At 43.3% G+C, this 16,856-nt stretch overlaps 1 protein-coding gene across 1 annotated transcript in view; it reads right to left on the bottom strand.

The window, feature by feature from the left end:
* LOC119441725 (UDP-glucose:glycoprotein glucosyltransferase 1-like) overlaps window positions 1-16,856 on the bottom strand; it is a 196,616-nt gene that overhangs the window by 49,241 nt on the left and 130,519 nt on the right. The window contains 9 exon segments of the mRNA XM_037706328.2: window positions 2,933-3,064; window positions 4,758-4,958; window positions 7,817-7,843; window positions 10,064-10,158; window positions 12,637-12,729; window positions 13,320-13,443; window positions 14,567-14,647; window positions 15,418-15,501; window positions 15,593-15,721. Coding sequence (XP_037562256.1) covers window positions 2,933-3,064; window positions 4,758-4,958; window positions 7,817-7,843; window positions 10,064-10,158; window positions 12,637-12,729; window positions 13,320-13,443; window positions 14,567-14,647; window positions 15,418-15,501; window positions 15,593-15,721 — 966 coding nt within the window.

The following is a 16,856-nucleotide window of genomic DNA, read 5'->3' as shown; positions in this document are numbered from 1 at the left end:
CTGTACAGTGTGCGCACTTCAATTTATGGCTGTGCATACAACAGGCTCTAAGAATGTTCAGATTCTTTGCAAGTTTGGCAACCGGCTTAACAAATCAAATTGAAGAACGAAAAAGAAAACCCGGACAGCACATCTACAGAGGGCATTCTATCTGTTAGTGTTCTTTTTCGTTTAGTTTTTTTAATCTTTAAAATGATGTTAAGTTGCCCAATTTGGCTAAGAATGGTGCAAGAACAGTGTATACACAGCTATGAATCCATAGATAAAAATTGAGGAATGTAAACTACATAAACATTTGCTCATTTTTCAGACATCTATTGCACACCATATATGCATGAATATAATGAGGGGGGGGGGGGACTCGTTTAACTATGAGAAAATTTTAAAAATGTAAAACTGTAAATGTAATGTGACGAGCGAGGAGAATAAGGGGAACCGAGGAGCTCGATTTTTGCAAATCATACTCAAACGAATTGACGGACAATGAAGCCAGATAAGTGTAATGTGAGCTAATGATATGTAATATATAGCTGTAGCTGTGGAACTTAATTATATTTAGGGATGTGCGAATATCAAAATTTTCAAATATAAATAGTTAGCTTCAAATATCAAATAATGATATGTGCATGCATTAATTAGCAAGTTTCGTTATATTAACATGTTGGAACATCGCAATTACATTGTAAACAGTAATAAGTTACACTAGTAAGCGGTTACACTAAAAGATTGTGTAGTTCATTTATGTTAACCTGGAAAATTCAGTAATTCTGACTAGTCTGTCCTGTGCCCTATCATACAACATCAAATGCCCGCATACTCAGTGCATTTGCTGCCGTGCAATAAGTTCAGGGTTGGGGGTGGCCCTGCAAAAGTAACAACAGAGCAAGGCAAAAGCTGCGCTCAGCCCCAACCAAAACGAAGTGGTGCTGTACTGCTAGCTATAATGACCATCGCTTAGAAAAGAACTGCAAGAACATCTTTTCTTTTTCCTACATTTTGTGCCACGTGAAAGCAGGACTTCAGCACAGCTTGTGCAGCAAGCCCCTTTTGTTTTTCTTCACTGTGAGACATCTGACTGGCTCACTGTTGTCAAGGTACTGCACTTGCAAGAATATAATGCAACCACCAATATAATGCCAGGTATACTACATTATATTGCAGAAAGAAGCGGAAAGGAACCTTTGATTGCATGAAAAAAATGTTTTGATTATAACTCTAAGTAAACATCCACAGTTGTTCAGAAAAGCACCTTTTAGCATACCGCAATGTGTGCAGGCATCGTGGCAATGCCCATCATGGAACACCGATCGCGTGCGATATCTGTACTACAAGTCCCGGGTTTCGCTCGGGCCCGTATTGCAGTAGAGGATCGACCATCGCTCTATCTTGAAATGTTGTAACTGGCATGTGAGCGTGACATGGGCATGCGGAGAAGAGCTGGTATATTTGCATAGGAAGGCCATGTGGACGGGCATCGCTGCCGAGAATCGGCCTATTGGACCTATACTTCCAAAAAAGAGCATTCTTATTGCAGTTGTATTCTCTTGTGCAGTCGCCCCCAACCCTTTCGCTGTGCTCTAAGTGCACCTTTGCTCTCGCCAACCCGTGCCCCTTGCTACTGAAAGGCTGGCTTTCTCGCAAAGCTTACCCGTCCAGTGGCACAGCACGCTTTACAGACGAAATTTCGCAAGCAGCAGGTGATCATCACAAAATTGGCACAAAATCGACTCACATTTTTTGATTAGATAGAAAGAAACGCTAAGAGCCGTGTTTACTCCCACACGGCCAGCAATATATTTGATGTGTTTCGAATATTCATATCCAACCGAATATTCAAACATTTTTGAAAACCTAGTTTCTGAATCGAATACGAATATTAAAAATATAATATTCGATAATATTTGAAACTTTCGAATGTTCGCACACCCCTAATTATATTCTAGAGCAAGGTGCGATGGAATGTTGACTATCATAGCAGTGAAACTGCATGAGACCACCTTCTCATCCTGCACAGGCGCACATTGCAGTTATGAATTGCCTGCTGGGTTACGCTAAAATGCTCCAACAGGAGTGTGAAGTCCTATTAGAACATTTTTGTATAGCATAACATAGCATAGCGTAGCGAAGAAAATTCTAGCACAAAGGAATCACATGCATATGTGTGTGTGCAGGGGCAGCTGCTTTAACACAGTGAGGCTGCATGTGCGCATAACTATAGTGGACGGGACTATTTAACTAGAAGTCGTCTGCATCATTACCATTTTCCTCTTCAGTGCACTGAGTAGCATCCTTGCTACTTGCACACCAACATGTGCTGCCATCGAGAGGTCAGCTTTTCCACAAAGCTCAGTCACTTGATGGCTGAGCTTACCACATTTTAAAGTGAGAAATTTCCGTTAAAGAAAGCAACTTGCATATGCTAGAAGCCTGGTTCTGAGTATAATGTGACTCCCCCTTTAGAAAAGAAAAACTCCCGTTTTGCTCATGCGAATAAACTAGCTTCCATGTTCAGAAAACTTTTAAGGGCAGGCATACACACAGGTTAGCACACTCATTCATGAGTACACTGACCCATATTCACTCCACTCATTTTACAGATGTGAAATAGGGTGTTGGTGAGCGACGAGTGGTGTGAGTGGACGAATGGGAGTGAGTGCCGGTGAGTGGGATTCGACTCGAGTATGAGTGGTAGTGGGTGACTTGAACGCGAGTGAGTGTTGGTGTGTATGAGGTGGCGTGAGTAGGAAACATGAATGAGTGCCGAGTGTGAGTGCACATGAGTTTGAGTGGGTACATAGCCTGCGAAATGTTGGTGAGTGAGTATGAGCGAGTTTCTGATTATCCCACCGACCTACGGGCAAACATCTTTCTGCTTTTTATAAAACTTTCCTTTTGCAGGATCTCACACGTGTCAACAGACACTGGTGCTCACCCTTCCGCCAGCGACCACGGCACGCTGCTGTGGGGAGAGCTTGAGAGCAAGCCTGGAGAACGCCCTGTGCCACGTCAGGAAGCCATCGTCGCAGTCTGCCAGGGCCTTCTTGAATGCATCCACCTTGGAGTTCTGTTCGCAAGCGTTCATGCCAAAAAATGACACACACACATAGATAACCAACTGTGACTACAAACGTAAACAACAAATGCACTACACCTAGCAGTTAAGGCTGTTGTTGCTTGGAAGTCTTACTGTACAGAACAACTAGGAAAGCAAGGAGTGAAAATGTGCAAAATTGTTGGACACGGCACATGATTCACAGAACTAACTTCTGCACTCCCTCCACGCTAAAGTTGTTAGCTTTAAGTTAAAGGTGTAGCAGAACGACAAATTATCAGAACATCACAGTTGTGCTCAATCAGGGTTAAACGCCATTTCTCAATGACCCCAATGGCTGCAATGTCCATCTTGGCGGTGCTGGGGGCTGTGAATGCATTGAAGACAAGCTATCTCACACCAAAAAAACACCTATTTCCGGCTTGCCATAACAATATTTTCGAACAAAAATGGCAGCTCACAATGAATGATTACAGTGTTTACTAAAGTTTAATACATGCCTTTCTTTCCAAGAAAATTGGTATGAAAATTGTCTGTGCGGCACTATTGGATACAAAACCAAAAATGCCTTTGCAACAGCCTACAATCAGAGCCAGCCTGGCCAGCATCATCATCATCATTACAGAACAAGATGTAGCGCAAGATGCTGACAATAAGTTTTTTTTTTTACATGCATAACTAGTGGCAACAAAGTGTGGCGAAGCTACTTTAGGAAACCGGCTGCCGTGGTGCAACACATATTAGATCCTTGCCCATTTTTCTTTCTACACAATCGGGTGTGCATTAGATTTGTACTTTGTTCAGGAGCCTTACTGTCATTTTTTCACTGGTTTTCTACTTTGGACACATAGAAAGTGGGTGCACGTTTGAATAGGGGGCGTGTTAGAATTGGGAAAGTACTGCAAAATTAATCAACGGTGTGTCCTGGCGTTTTTTTTTTTTATCTCCTTTAATTCAACCCGCCGGATATTTCAATCAATTTCTATGATCCCGTCGGGGTTGAATGAACGGAAGTCGACTGTATCTGCTCTTGTCTCCATGTACGCATACGAGCATGACACACAGCTCCTTGTTTTTGAGTCAGTCTTTCCTTTGTTTATTTCGTTTGTAACACCACTGTGCAGCAAACAAAATGCTGCCAGCACCATTGCCTCTGAGGCAGCATTGAGCACACTCCACATAGTGCATATGGAGCACTGACAGCACATGGGTGACAGCTCGGTGTTCAGCACTTTGGGCTGTACAGTTGAACCTCGTTATAACGAAGTCGGGTCTAACACGAAAATGCTTTTGTTATATCCGACATTTGTTATAAGCACATGTTTGCCACACATTGATATTGCCAAAAAAAATTTCAAATTTATTCCATCATATCTGATAATTCGTTATACCCGTGTTGTTTATATGGAAGCTTGACTGTATCCAGGCACAATTGCAGGGGTATGAAACTACAGCAGCTGGAGGGCTGTTGCATAGAAAACAACACAACCCTGTGTTGGTTGCCAACCAATTTCTGCTAGACTGCAAATGAAATTCAACGGATTTAAAAACCCCTTCATTAAATTCCTTCAGACCTTATTTGAATATCAAATGGCTTTTGTTGGGCTGTGAATTTGCTTTTTAAACAGCTCACAGTGGCGTGAAGAAGTGTATTGGGTTTAAAGAGAGGAAGAAATCTTTCAAACAATGACAACAAATGACTCACGGGTGAAAGGAACTCGAAAGCCTCTTTCCGGCCAGCAGCAAAGTCAGCATAGTTCTTCTCCGAGAGCAGTTTTCGCAAGAACCCAATGGCCTCCATAGCTGGCAGTGACTCCAGTGCTGTCCAAATAACCTTATTTACAGACGTGGTGCTTGATTCACCAGGGTTGAAAACAACACCGAAGCGCATGTCATTGGTGCTGTCCTGAAGTTCAAAGAAAGCACAGTGTTTTGTCAGAATTTACTCAGCACGAGATGATGGGCTAGTTGGTTCGACAGTTTTGACCACAGAAACACAGTAAGAATAGTAAAAAAAAAAAGTATTTAGTAAAATTTTGCTTCAATATTAGGAATATTTTCGTAAGTCGTTACTTAGCCTGTTGGTTCGCAGTTATGTGTAATATTAACTTAGGTACTTTAACACCTCTACAGCACTGTGAATTAGAATTCATAATGATTTTGCTGTAACAAAAATCTGCAGAGCTTCAGTACGACAAACGATACACCTGTCCAATAAAGATGCAAATGCTTTGTTTTTTGTTAATTAAGTTCATCATTTACAGGTTTAATAAGTTTATAGGCTTAACATCTGAATAATCTTAAATGAATTGGTAAATGTGAACTGCAAACAGAAAGTTCCTCTATTGCACAGAGCACACTACTTGTAAAAAAAGAGTACCTTAATAAATGAACTTGATTTCGAATGCCATGCCCCCCCCCCCCCCCCCCCAACAGATGACAATGTGGTTCCCCCAACAAAGCATAGTTATCTATTTATTAGATACCCCAAGGGCCCTATAGGGCATTATATATGAGGAAAGAATGAATGAGAGTCAGTTGATCAGTAATAAGTCCAACAATGCAAAACAATCTAAACAAATTAAGAGTTTCCAAGTAACACAGTCTACTGATTAAATGATGATCCATTCCATTCTGCGATGATCCACTTCAGCGATGTTATCGCCTCGACCACGCCATTAGGTGCGTGCTTATTGGCTGGTTGAGCAAAATCGCATGAGCTGATTCAACTACGTCATTAGAATTTGCTCAACCAGCCAATCAGCGTGCACCTGATAGCCAAGGCGTGGCCAAGACGATAGTATCGCCGAAGTGGATCGTCACAGAATACGTCCCCTGGGTACGTTTTGGCAGGTGTGTGCAACAAAACTGTGAGCACTGCACACAGATGCACATGTTATTGGATTAACTTTAAACACAAGCTTTTATGCTCAACATGTCCTTTAGACAAAAGGCAACTTATGACAATAAGTTATGTAGAAAAGCCACTTTCAATTTTTTTTAAATGTATGTACAACTTGTTTTTCTCAAAGCTATACTGTGTGGGAACCCTCGGGTCCCATGACCGCCGCACGCGCAGCGAACGTCGCGTCAGGCGTATGCGCTACCAAGGAGAGTTGGGAGAGGAGAAACTTTCATTCCGCGGGCGGCGCACGGGAATCGCAAGCGCTATCAGCGCCACCGGGTGGGTCACGTGAGATCCCGCTGACATCGCCCGGCTCTTTGGTCCCCAGCAAGCGGTGATGGCGGAAGTCTCCGCCACCGCTCCCGTATTCCCGCACGTGGTTAGTCAACTGCGTTCTTGCCGCGGCAAACGCCGCAGCCGATCCGTATTCCCCAGTTGGTAAGTCGGAAGCCCTTCTTTATCTAGTGTATTATTCTCTTCGAGGGAACCCTCAGCGATGTCAACTATAGCTAGCTGGCCTGCTCGAAGTGTTAGTTGCAGTTGTAATAAATGCTTTCGGAGTGTACACGTGGTTGTCTATTGTTTCCTCAAGCTTGTACCGGACCGCAGTTGATGCGCAGGCATGCGCCAACCGCGGGGCTCGATGTGTCGAGGCAGGGTGCCGTGGGCAATCCCCCCCTTATACCGACAACTGCTACCTGGCTAGTACATGCTTTTGCTGTTTTGCAGGTATTGACTGGTTTAGCACTTATTTTTAATGACATCAGTCAAATAATAGTCCTCTTGCTCTGCTGATGATAGTGGTGGAGTCCACCTTAGCACTATTCATGAACCTCTGCATGACAGCTCACAAAGGCACTGAGTTGTGCTCAAAAACTATAGCCATAACAAAGAGGTTTCTTGATGGGTCACTTTTCAGGATTCTACAGCATATGACGTTAAGTTTTGCAAATCAGCCTGGGGCATTAAAACCTGAGCATGCTAAAGCAAACAGAGTGCGTCATGCAAAGCAGTGACGTAGACATGTGCAATACTACATATGAGCATATGTGAGATTTGTGAAACGAGATCCTGCAGAAAGCAAATTCAAAGCTGAAGGTGAAGAATATGAAATGCAGTGCCAATGTTAAGCCCAATCAAAAAAGATGTTTCACGCAGAAAACTGTGCCGTCGCATCACGCACATGGCTGACGCCAATACTGAGCACGAGCATGCAATGGCACAAAAAACCATGATTCGTTTCTACATATACATTTTCTTTGAGTAAAACGCTTTGGACATTATGCTACAACAGAAAACACTGCAGGGTTACATTTCAAATGAGAGAACAGGTCTCTCCTTATGGCTGTTTGGCAATACTAATTTATTTCTCAGAATGAAAGAAGCTCACATGCCGTAAAACTGCAGGGATTCAACTGCATGACACCTGGCTATCAACCAAAAGTGCAGTGAGAAAATATTTTTCTAGCAGTAAGCGAAATTAACAATACTATGCCTTAGCTTGACTTTTCTTCAGGAGCAACATTACAACATGCACAAATAGCAGGGCATGCAGGAACGACGAACACACATGCACGCAAGTCATAGCAGGCACAACTAAAATCATAAGCAGCACTGCCAAGCAACAGTATTCTTGTTTTATTTGTGACATGATCACGAATAAGCGCACTGTATTGCACCATGCACCACAATGCACATGATGTATTATATTTTACACTAGAGTGCGACTTTGTAACAAAATGTTTTCCCTAGAACCCAACCAATAGTTCACAGATAAAGAAGAAGCAAACAATGTTGTCTGGCTGTGCTAGCACCCGAAACAGAAGGAAAACACCACAGAAGAATTCAGCCATGCTTACGTCAAACAAAGGGTCTTCCATGGCTGCCTGAAACAAACATGACACATCGTGCATGCCTTAGACGAGAAATGCAAAGGATGAGAGAAGCGTAAAAGGCGAGACATGAAGCGGTGAGACACTAATTTCGAAGGGATGCAAACAGCTGAGGTTCCACCACCTAGTAATATGGAGCAAATTAAGCGAAAGTTATCATGCACAGCTCTGTATTACCTTGATTCTGACGTGCACATATTAAAATTCCCAGGTACGGTCAGCATGGTTGTCGACCAATTTTCTCGCTGCCCAATTTTTCGATGCACTCAATTATCTACTTCTTCACAGCACCTCTTCATTGCACCTCTCTCCAGCACCGCCCACATTGTCCCAACAGAAATTCTCGATACGCAGCTTTTGGTGATTTGACTTGCCACTGCAACAGTTCTCTAAGCTTTGTGTGCCCATTTGTGCAGCTAGTTTTTGTCTTGGACACCCGAATCAAGTTTTAAGGGCACTACTCGCTGCGCATGCCTTACTGCAGCATGCTTATTGTTTACTGCTCATTCAATGCAACGGCTTCTTTCCATGTTCATTCAAGATATCAGGAAAATTTTCACGTGGAGGGTTGGAGACCAGCTGCAGCGCACTTTTGAGGGCAAATGGTAAACCATAAATGACTACCCCAGGTCAAAAAAAAAAAAAAAATCATTGACGATTACGATACTCGCTAATGTGAAATTTTAGCGCAGCTCTATATGGGTTTTCATTTCACAATTTATTGGCCGGCGCGGACAATCTGTCTCATGCGGCACGTTGCAGACGGAGCAAAGTGTAGCAAAACAAGTAACACTCAAGCACCACGATAGCAGCGAGCAGAGTCGGCAATCGTCAAAAATCTGATCTGCGGGTCAAGCGCATCGGCTTTTATACATGACTCGTTGAAGGTTCCAGAGTAATCGCTGGTGGCCACGTGGCATCCAGAAAGCACTACACAATTCGCACTGCGCATACAATCAGATTACAAAAAGCTTTTGTGACAAAAGCCAACGCATAGAAGTATCGATAACATTCGAGAAACTTCTGATACATGCAGGCGCGTCGTGCATCTAGGGATAACGTTTAACCTTTGTCAGCTGATGAAACGCAGTGACGGAAGAAAGATAAAGGGAACAAACGATGCGCGATACTCTGGTGCCATCTCGTAGCGATTGTCGGCACTGCGCTTTTCTATTTCATCCTTCGCTGTTGTGCTCGTTTGCTCGGTTATGCCGCCGCCACTTGCCGCAGGAACGGGCCATTAAGAGCTGCGCTCTAAAAAAAAATGTTAAAAAGCAGGAATGTTATGAATTTGAGGGTTCTGAAATGCCTAAGTGGCACTGCAACTTTGAGATGTCAAAGTTTGACTGCAGCATTCTGGCTTTCTTCAAGCTTGCTAGCCAGGCATCTGTCAACTGGTGCACGTTAGAATCGAGCTCATACAATGACTAGCAAGAAGCAAGACATGTACATATTGTGCAAGCAGCGCTGATCAGCAAGACTAAGGGAAGACGACAACACGTTGATCAAGAGGTGAAGCCTCTGTTCACTGACCTAGGAGCTGGAACAGTGCTGAAAGCAAGGCGGCGAGACAGAACTGATCAAGCTTGGCACTGCATGCTGAAGCACATAGGCAGCATATAATACAGCTAATAAACGAGCATGTTCAGTAACTGCCACTTCATTTATGAAAAGTGCAGTGGGTATGGGGACTACAGATGTGCAAGAGCTGAAAGAATCTTGCAGTCCTTTGACGTGCACTAGGTGCAGGTGCAAGTAAGTATAGCTGAACACCGATGCAAGCAATAACCATCATGTGTACACAACAAATTTCCTCAACACCTCTAGGCAATTCCAATGATGCTAATATTTGCCTCGCTGTATTTGAACAAACTAATTTAAACAGCCTAAAGTATGAATGCATGTCAATGCAGTTATTTACAGCACTTTTGTGCATACAACTCTACCTTACAAATAAAACTAGCCTACTTTACAGCCTTGAAAGGGGAACCAGAGCTCTGAAAAGAAAAGATGTAATATACAGCTGTTCTACTTAGCACCTGTACTGCATCAAAGAAAAAACCAGACTAAACAAATGCAACATGTCAAAGAGATATTATGGTTCAACGTGTACTGTGCTAGAGACACATAACATACTTTCCAACTATAAAATTTTGAAAATAATAAAGGTCGTTGGTAGTCTGTATGCATATACATACATGTGCTCCAACTCACCAGATGTTCCATGGCACTGCGCAGTAGGTGCCGCCCTTCTGGTGTCTCAAAGTCTCCTGCCACCCAGGCAGTCAGCGGGTAGTACCTAGTCCGGTCTTCACGAGTTCAGAGCAAAATATGCAAGGCACGACAGGTGTTTTGATTATTTGTTTCCGTTACGTGGTCTACACATTGTAAGCTTTACAGTCATTGAAAATGAAAATGAGCACATGACTAGACTGTTTTGCTGCACAGAATATTGCAGGCACCTTGGAACATTTCCTTCATCAAAATGTGAAATAATTTTACCCAGCACATAGAAGTTATGATTTCTTTCAGTTCTGATTTTAGGCAAGCTCAAAACGTCTTTAATTAAGCCATAAATGTGCTGCAAAGTTTGCATAAAGCCATTTGTCTGATCTCACGCTCAATCGCTAATAATGCCCTACAAGTGCAAACGTAAAATGCGCACGCTGCCGACAGGCTTATTGGTCACGGAGGGGACCACACGTGGATCTGTACAATGCTACTACAGCTGTCAGTCTAGCCTGTAGGCCTGATCTTATACTCAATTGCCTATAAGGCTCCCGACATAAAGTTTGCTGACAGACACCAGCGCCACTCCTTCCCCTAGTGGAGAGCCGCGTCACCATTTATCAGGTTGCCGGAACCCGTGATGCGATCACAATGTCTGCGACGTTCATAAAATTTCTCCTCGCATTGCTGTTGTTTTGCGATGGCTCGATGGTTGGGCAGCCAAGGAGCCCAGCCCGGTACTGTTACGTGGTGAACTGCCACAACAGTGATAAAAACACCTGGGGCCTGCAGCCACCTCTCAATTTCAACAGTTTTCCAGGTAAATGATATGAAAAGGAAAGCAGGCAGGCATGGATAACCGCCATTCGCAGAATCAAATGTTGTAATGCGAAAGTTTGATGTTTTCCTGAATGCTTGCTCTAATTTGTGGTAGCGTTGTTGCTTCACCTTATAGCTCAGTCATGGCAGCTTGCTTGTGACGACGGATCGCTGCAGCTCTACTTCGACATGCCTTGAATGATCCCCTGAGCGTATGTTGATTTGCGTGTGCGACGCATTTTAAGCTTTATCGTGTCTGTTTGACATTGCGCGCTTGATCGGTAACATTTCTGTAGTAGCAAGTTACAAGCAGTTGAGCACTTTAGCACAGGCATATGATTAGGTAGCCCATTTGTCAAACGAAAACAGCAGACCGCACTGTGTGGTATCTTGATTCCACGATTTGTGTTGCGAGAGCAGGGCAGCGGAGGTTTGATCCGAATCAAAATTTTCAAACGCGATCAAGAATGGTCGCTGCTGCACGGTCGAACATTCCAGATTGAGTTGATTACCCTGATGCTGTGTCGCTAGCCTTTCTGCCGGCCTCACTGCTTAGGCTGCTAGGCTTAACCAGCACCACTTTGTTGGCTGTTGACAGCCAAAGTTGTGGTTTCGTGCCACTTGACATGGCAGCCACTTTGTTCTTGGCCACCATGTTTGTGACATCGCACGCACGGTTCATGCCTGAAACACTAGCTGCGCGTGCCGCGCTGCCGTGAAGCTCTGCTTGCTTCAATTCAGTCTCGGCTCCCCACGTGATTTTAATTGCTATTTTTACAGCATGAGACATTACGGCAGCTAGCAACACATAGAACCTTCGCGTTTGGCTCGAGTTTGTCCAAAAGTGGTTCATGGGAGTGAGAAATTTTAATTGAAATAACCATTGCAATGTTTTTGGTGTCCAAATTCACGAGTTTTTCCCTATTCAAATACATAGGACAAAGTTGGGATCAATAAAGTAGTTCAAACTATGTGCCAATTCGAATTAAAAGATTTAAAATTCTCTTGATTTCACTGTATATTGGTGCTAGGGGTAGGTGGCGGTGCCGCATGAATCATGCAAGTTCTAAAAATCAGGCATTCGAAAAATCGGTCAGCGTCTGTATTCGTCATTTTTGCTACCAGAATTTATATTATGAGGCATGTGCAAACAAAAATTTGCTTCACTATAACCGATACCATGTCAGATTCCACATTTTCGATTTCATTATAGTAGGAAAATACTCCACTGAAATAAAGCATGACCAACCAAATTTTATGTTTACTTCGTTATACCCAATAATTTGTTACATCCATGTTTGTTATATCGAGGTTGAATTGTGTGCCTGTACTCCACCCTAAGCAAAAGTCTAGACTAGAGATTCCGTGACAAAGCTGGTTTTCTTCTACACCTATGAATATAACTTGAAATTGAGGACTGCGCTCCAAAATTGGCAGAGTAAGCTTTCCAGCGCCCTCATCAATTTTGTCTGAATTACTGATAAATTAAGTTTTCTTCAGCAAGCCTCTGGTCCACATACTTTTGCTCACAGGTGTATGTATTGTGCTGTGATTAGCTCGTGGGACAGCAGCATTTTTATTTTTAGGAAAGCTGCACAACATGCTACGACAGACATTGCCAAACAGGCTACCCAGACATTGCCAAACAGGCTACCCAGACATTGCCAAACGAGTTAGGAGCCCAATACAGTTCTTGTATAAGAAAAGCAGCTGGCTTTTTAAGTGTGAAGGAGTCTCACCTTTGGGCAGTACGTATAGAACCTGCGAAGCAAACGTAGCTCCCATGTCTGGAGGTGAAAGCGATGCAAAGTCGTCAGGAGTCAGCCCTACAACTGCAATTTTAAACAAGAGAGTAATCAGTGTTTACGCAGCATAATGCAAAGCAGGCATAGACATCATTTAACAAGCGAATCATGAATTTCATTTATTTGTACGCAGCACACAAGTGACAGTAAAGGACCCTCCATCTACATTTTTGCCCAAGCGGAATCAGCAAGTGGATGGAGCCTCAGCAATCATGAGCACGAGAGTTGGAAAACCAGAAAGCATGGAAGTAACGTAAAACGACAAAATGCCACGTCTGCAAGCTTCTCCAAAAGGAAACAAATACATGGAAAAAGGCCTTGGCATGCAGCGGCTGGGTACCACACTTCTCTTCCTCCACTGCCAATTTTAAAGGTTGCACTTTTTTTTTTCAGATTGCAAAAATTGCAGGCATGCTGCCTTTTCCTTGTAATAAAACTGGGTGCATGTTAGTTTAGAGTGAAAATTATTTTCTTACTTTCAACTCACAAAAACTGTGTGTGTGTTAGATTCGGGGTGCGTCGGGTTCGGGTAAACAGAGTAAACGACTGTCATGTAATCCATCAAGTAAGGCCAAGGCACTACCACTGGGATGCAAGAAGTAAAAGCTTGAACTGACCGACTCGCCCAGTGAGATCCAGGAAGTTGGTGCCTGGTGCAAGAACTCGCTGGTTCAGCCGAGGCATGATGTTTGGCTGTTCCATCAAGAAGTCCAGCACATCTTTGGAGTCGTTCAACTCCCCCTGCAAATGCCAGTTCCATGACACGTCCATCCAGGCAGGCAGCACATTGTGCCAATCACACTAATAGCCCAGTCTGATCTGGCAGGGAAACCAGTCCCCACTGTCTGGCAGAATGATCAGACAGACTTGTCAGCTTGATCAGGCTGCCCAAGTTAGCTCAAAAGTTGCAAAAGTATCATGCCAGTCTGAGCACCTCTGACAATCATCCAAGATATACCCTGACATCACTATGGGCCAATTTGTGTTGCAATGCACGCTACAGCTTGTAAGAGAGTGGTGAAGTCACGTTACTTCGAGGGGATATGGGGGAGGATGAGTTCTAGCATGCTCATCCAACACATGCAAACATACCCCCACATGATGTGTTTGCTTTACTTTTTCTTGTCACCCCTGATGTGCAGTCTATAGCTTCTTGTTTAGAAGTGTGAGTTGTCATGTTGCCTGTGCTGCTATCTCCTTCTCTCAGTGCGTCTTGAATGCAACGCTTCCAGCTCCTTCACAATCACTGTGCTATAGGTGGGTTGAGAACTTTCTGTGTCACGTATAAATAGTGGCCGGCCAAGAGCCTCTTCAGTTCAGTTCTGATTCAACAGTTGCAGACTGTGCCTGCTACTAGTGTTGCTCGCCTAATTGGCACAAGTTTGCCAAATTAATACTTGTTCTCTACTGGTTATATTTGGTACTGTTCCTCATTCTTCACTATGACACACCATGACAACATAGTAACTTAAGAATTTATAAGGGAGTGGAGCTCAAACCCCGAACAACTATACTCCACTATCTTTTCGCTTCTGTCAACACAACTATTACAAGTACAGAGCTGAGAAGTGTGACGCAGTATGTACCTTGTTGGAGCTAACACTTTGCATAAAAGGTAAAGAGCTGAGAAGTGTGACACAGTATGTACCTTGTTGGAGCTAACACTTTGCATAAAAGGTAAAGAGCTCAGAAGTGTGACACAGTATGTACCCAGTTGGAGCTAGCTCTTTGCATAAAAAGTACAGAACTGAGAATTGTGACACAGTATGTACCCAGTTGGAGCCAACACTTGCATAAAAAACAGAAACGTGCAAACAAACAGGAGCAGGCAAATGATTCTGGGACTTGGGATACACCAACTGACCTTGTAGACACTTTTCTGGATCATGGGAGTCTGCTTCATGATTTCAGTCAGGACACCTTCCTCGAACATGTCGGCATTTAACTGCAAGTAAACAAAAAAAAGTATGTCACAAACGATGAAGCTGGTAAGTTACAGTGAAGCCGTCTATACAGCATCGATTCACACAACAGCACCTGAGAGCCCAGAAAACTGCTCATGGAAACAGAGTGAAAGCACATGTGGGACATTGTGCACCGTACATTGCTGCATGAAAACTGACATAATGATGGACTGTAGGCTCCACATGGGAACTGCACAACCATTTTTTAATGTAATTTTCTGTAAAACGATGCAAAGTTGCAAACTCATGCTTTTTTATTTATTTATTTATTTATCTTTTTACACAGTACTAATGCATACGCATCCTCTGGGTGAAATTTTAGAACAACTGAGTCATTATCATGTCACCACTAATTTCTGCCTCAGCACAGAAGGGATGCAAAATGGATTTAGCTATAATAACGGTGCACTTGCATTGCAAACATCGACAGCCTGATCAGCTCCGTCAATTGTGGTTGCGAGTCTTTATAACAAACTTAAGACTAATTTATTCATTTAGGTATCCTAAAGGCCCTAGAGGGCGTTACCTGGGGAGGTGGGAGGGATCAATGCAATATCATTGCGTCATTCTCTTCTCAATACAAACGATTGTCTCATACATAAATTAATTCTTTAGATCAACAAAAAACAGACAATTTCCCCTTTCGTTTCCCATGACTTCACATGATTTCAGAGAGATATGTCATGTTGCACATTTTTAAATATTCCACACTGATAATAGCACATATTGCATGAATGAAGTGTCCACTCACATGACTTTGCTTCAACAAGACGCCATTCAGGAGAGCCTGTGGAGTGCCGGTGATGCCTGTCTTGTTGATAAACTCCCAAGCAAGCTGAAATGCGGATGGGTGAGAGAATATGAAACCTACAGAAAAGCAAAACACGGAGAAAAAAGAAGAAGAAAAGAATAGCTCTCTGTCACACCTTGCGTCCAGTGTCATAGTCTGAGTCATCCCCAAAAACCATCTCCAGGTCCTCTCCAGGAAACTTGAGCTTGAACTGAGCGATGACTGTCTCTGTAGTAACGGGTCCACCTTTGGTTACTGCATATACCTGCATGAAGAGATTTATAAGTTTAACACTCAATGAACATTGAACTACAGTCGAACCCGGATATGTCAAACTCAAAGGGGATCGTAAAATAGTTCAATACAGTCAAATCTCGCTGATACAATTTTAACGGGAACCAGAAAATAAACCGCATCATCTGAAAATCTTACTATTGAACGTACATTATCCAACCAAACTGTACTGTTGGGAAAAGAAAAAGAAAAGTATTATCCCGAAAAACGTGTTATGCAGAATCGTATCAACGAGATTCCACTGTATATTGATAATTCGAAATATAAAATATGCCTACTTGAAGCTTATCTGAAACCTCCACACATCTTGCACAGTTTCCCGCGATCATGAAAAGCGAGTAATTTGCTCATTTGCTTCTCCAAGAGCATGTCAAATGCACAAATATTTACTTATTTTTTGGACACAGTACAGTACTAATTACAATGCAGTGTACTAATTAAAAGCATGTGTCGCTCAGATGCGAGACTAGAGTGCACCTCACGTATGACGAAGTGCTTGTTGCGCATTTTTATTCAGAAGGAAAACGGAAAAATTGAGAAATGGGAGTAGTGTTGAACTGCACACAATGTTATTTTAATTCCTACGTGTGAAAAAAAGTCGTAGTTTCGCCCGACAGTCGAAGTATCGATTGCCATAACAAATTAGTAGACAGCTATACAAAGTAAGAATAGTAGTTTTATGGTCCGTATAAACGTGTAAACATTCGCTTATTAACTACATTAACAAGCATGGTGTCAGCGCCCACAGGCAAACATGAACACATCACACTCGATGAGCGGGGACACGCGCTGTCAAACGCTGGCGTGAGGAATTTAAGCGCCGCTGCAGAAGCGAGCGAAGTGACCTTCGTGCTGTTGTCTATCGCTTCAACGCAAACTGAGCGCCAAGAACACACAGCACGCACAAAGCTACGAACCGCCGATGCACCTACACTGCCTAGACTCTGCCCCCAAGGCAGATCGCTTTCAAGATACGGCCCTCGCGACCGCGCGCCACCAAGCAGTATGCAGTTAAGAGCACAACGCTGCCCGCTATCCCTCCCCCCTCGCTCCCTCGCCGGTGCCTCGAGCACAACAGAAGAAGGCGCGCTTCCTCCCTGCTTTTC

The sequence above is a fragment of the Dermacentor silvarum genome, chromosome 2, assembly GCF_013339745.2.
Source record: "Dermacentor silvarum isolate Dsil-2018 chromosome 2, BIME_Dsil_1.4, whole genome shotgun sequence".
Classification (NCBI taxonomy): Eukaryota; Metazoa; Arthropoda; class Arachnida; order Ixodida; family Ixodidae; genus Dermacentor; species Dermacentor silvarum.
Note: the sequence above shows the minus strand (reverse complement) of the source record. Positions and strands in the feature narration are given on the sequence as shown.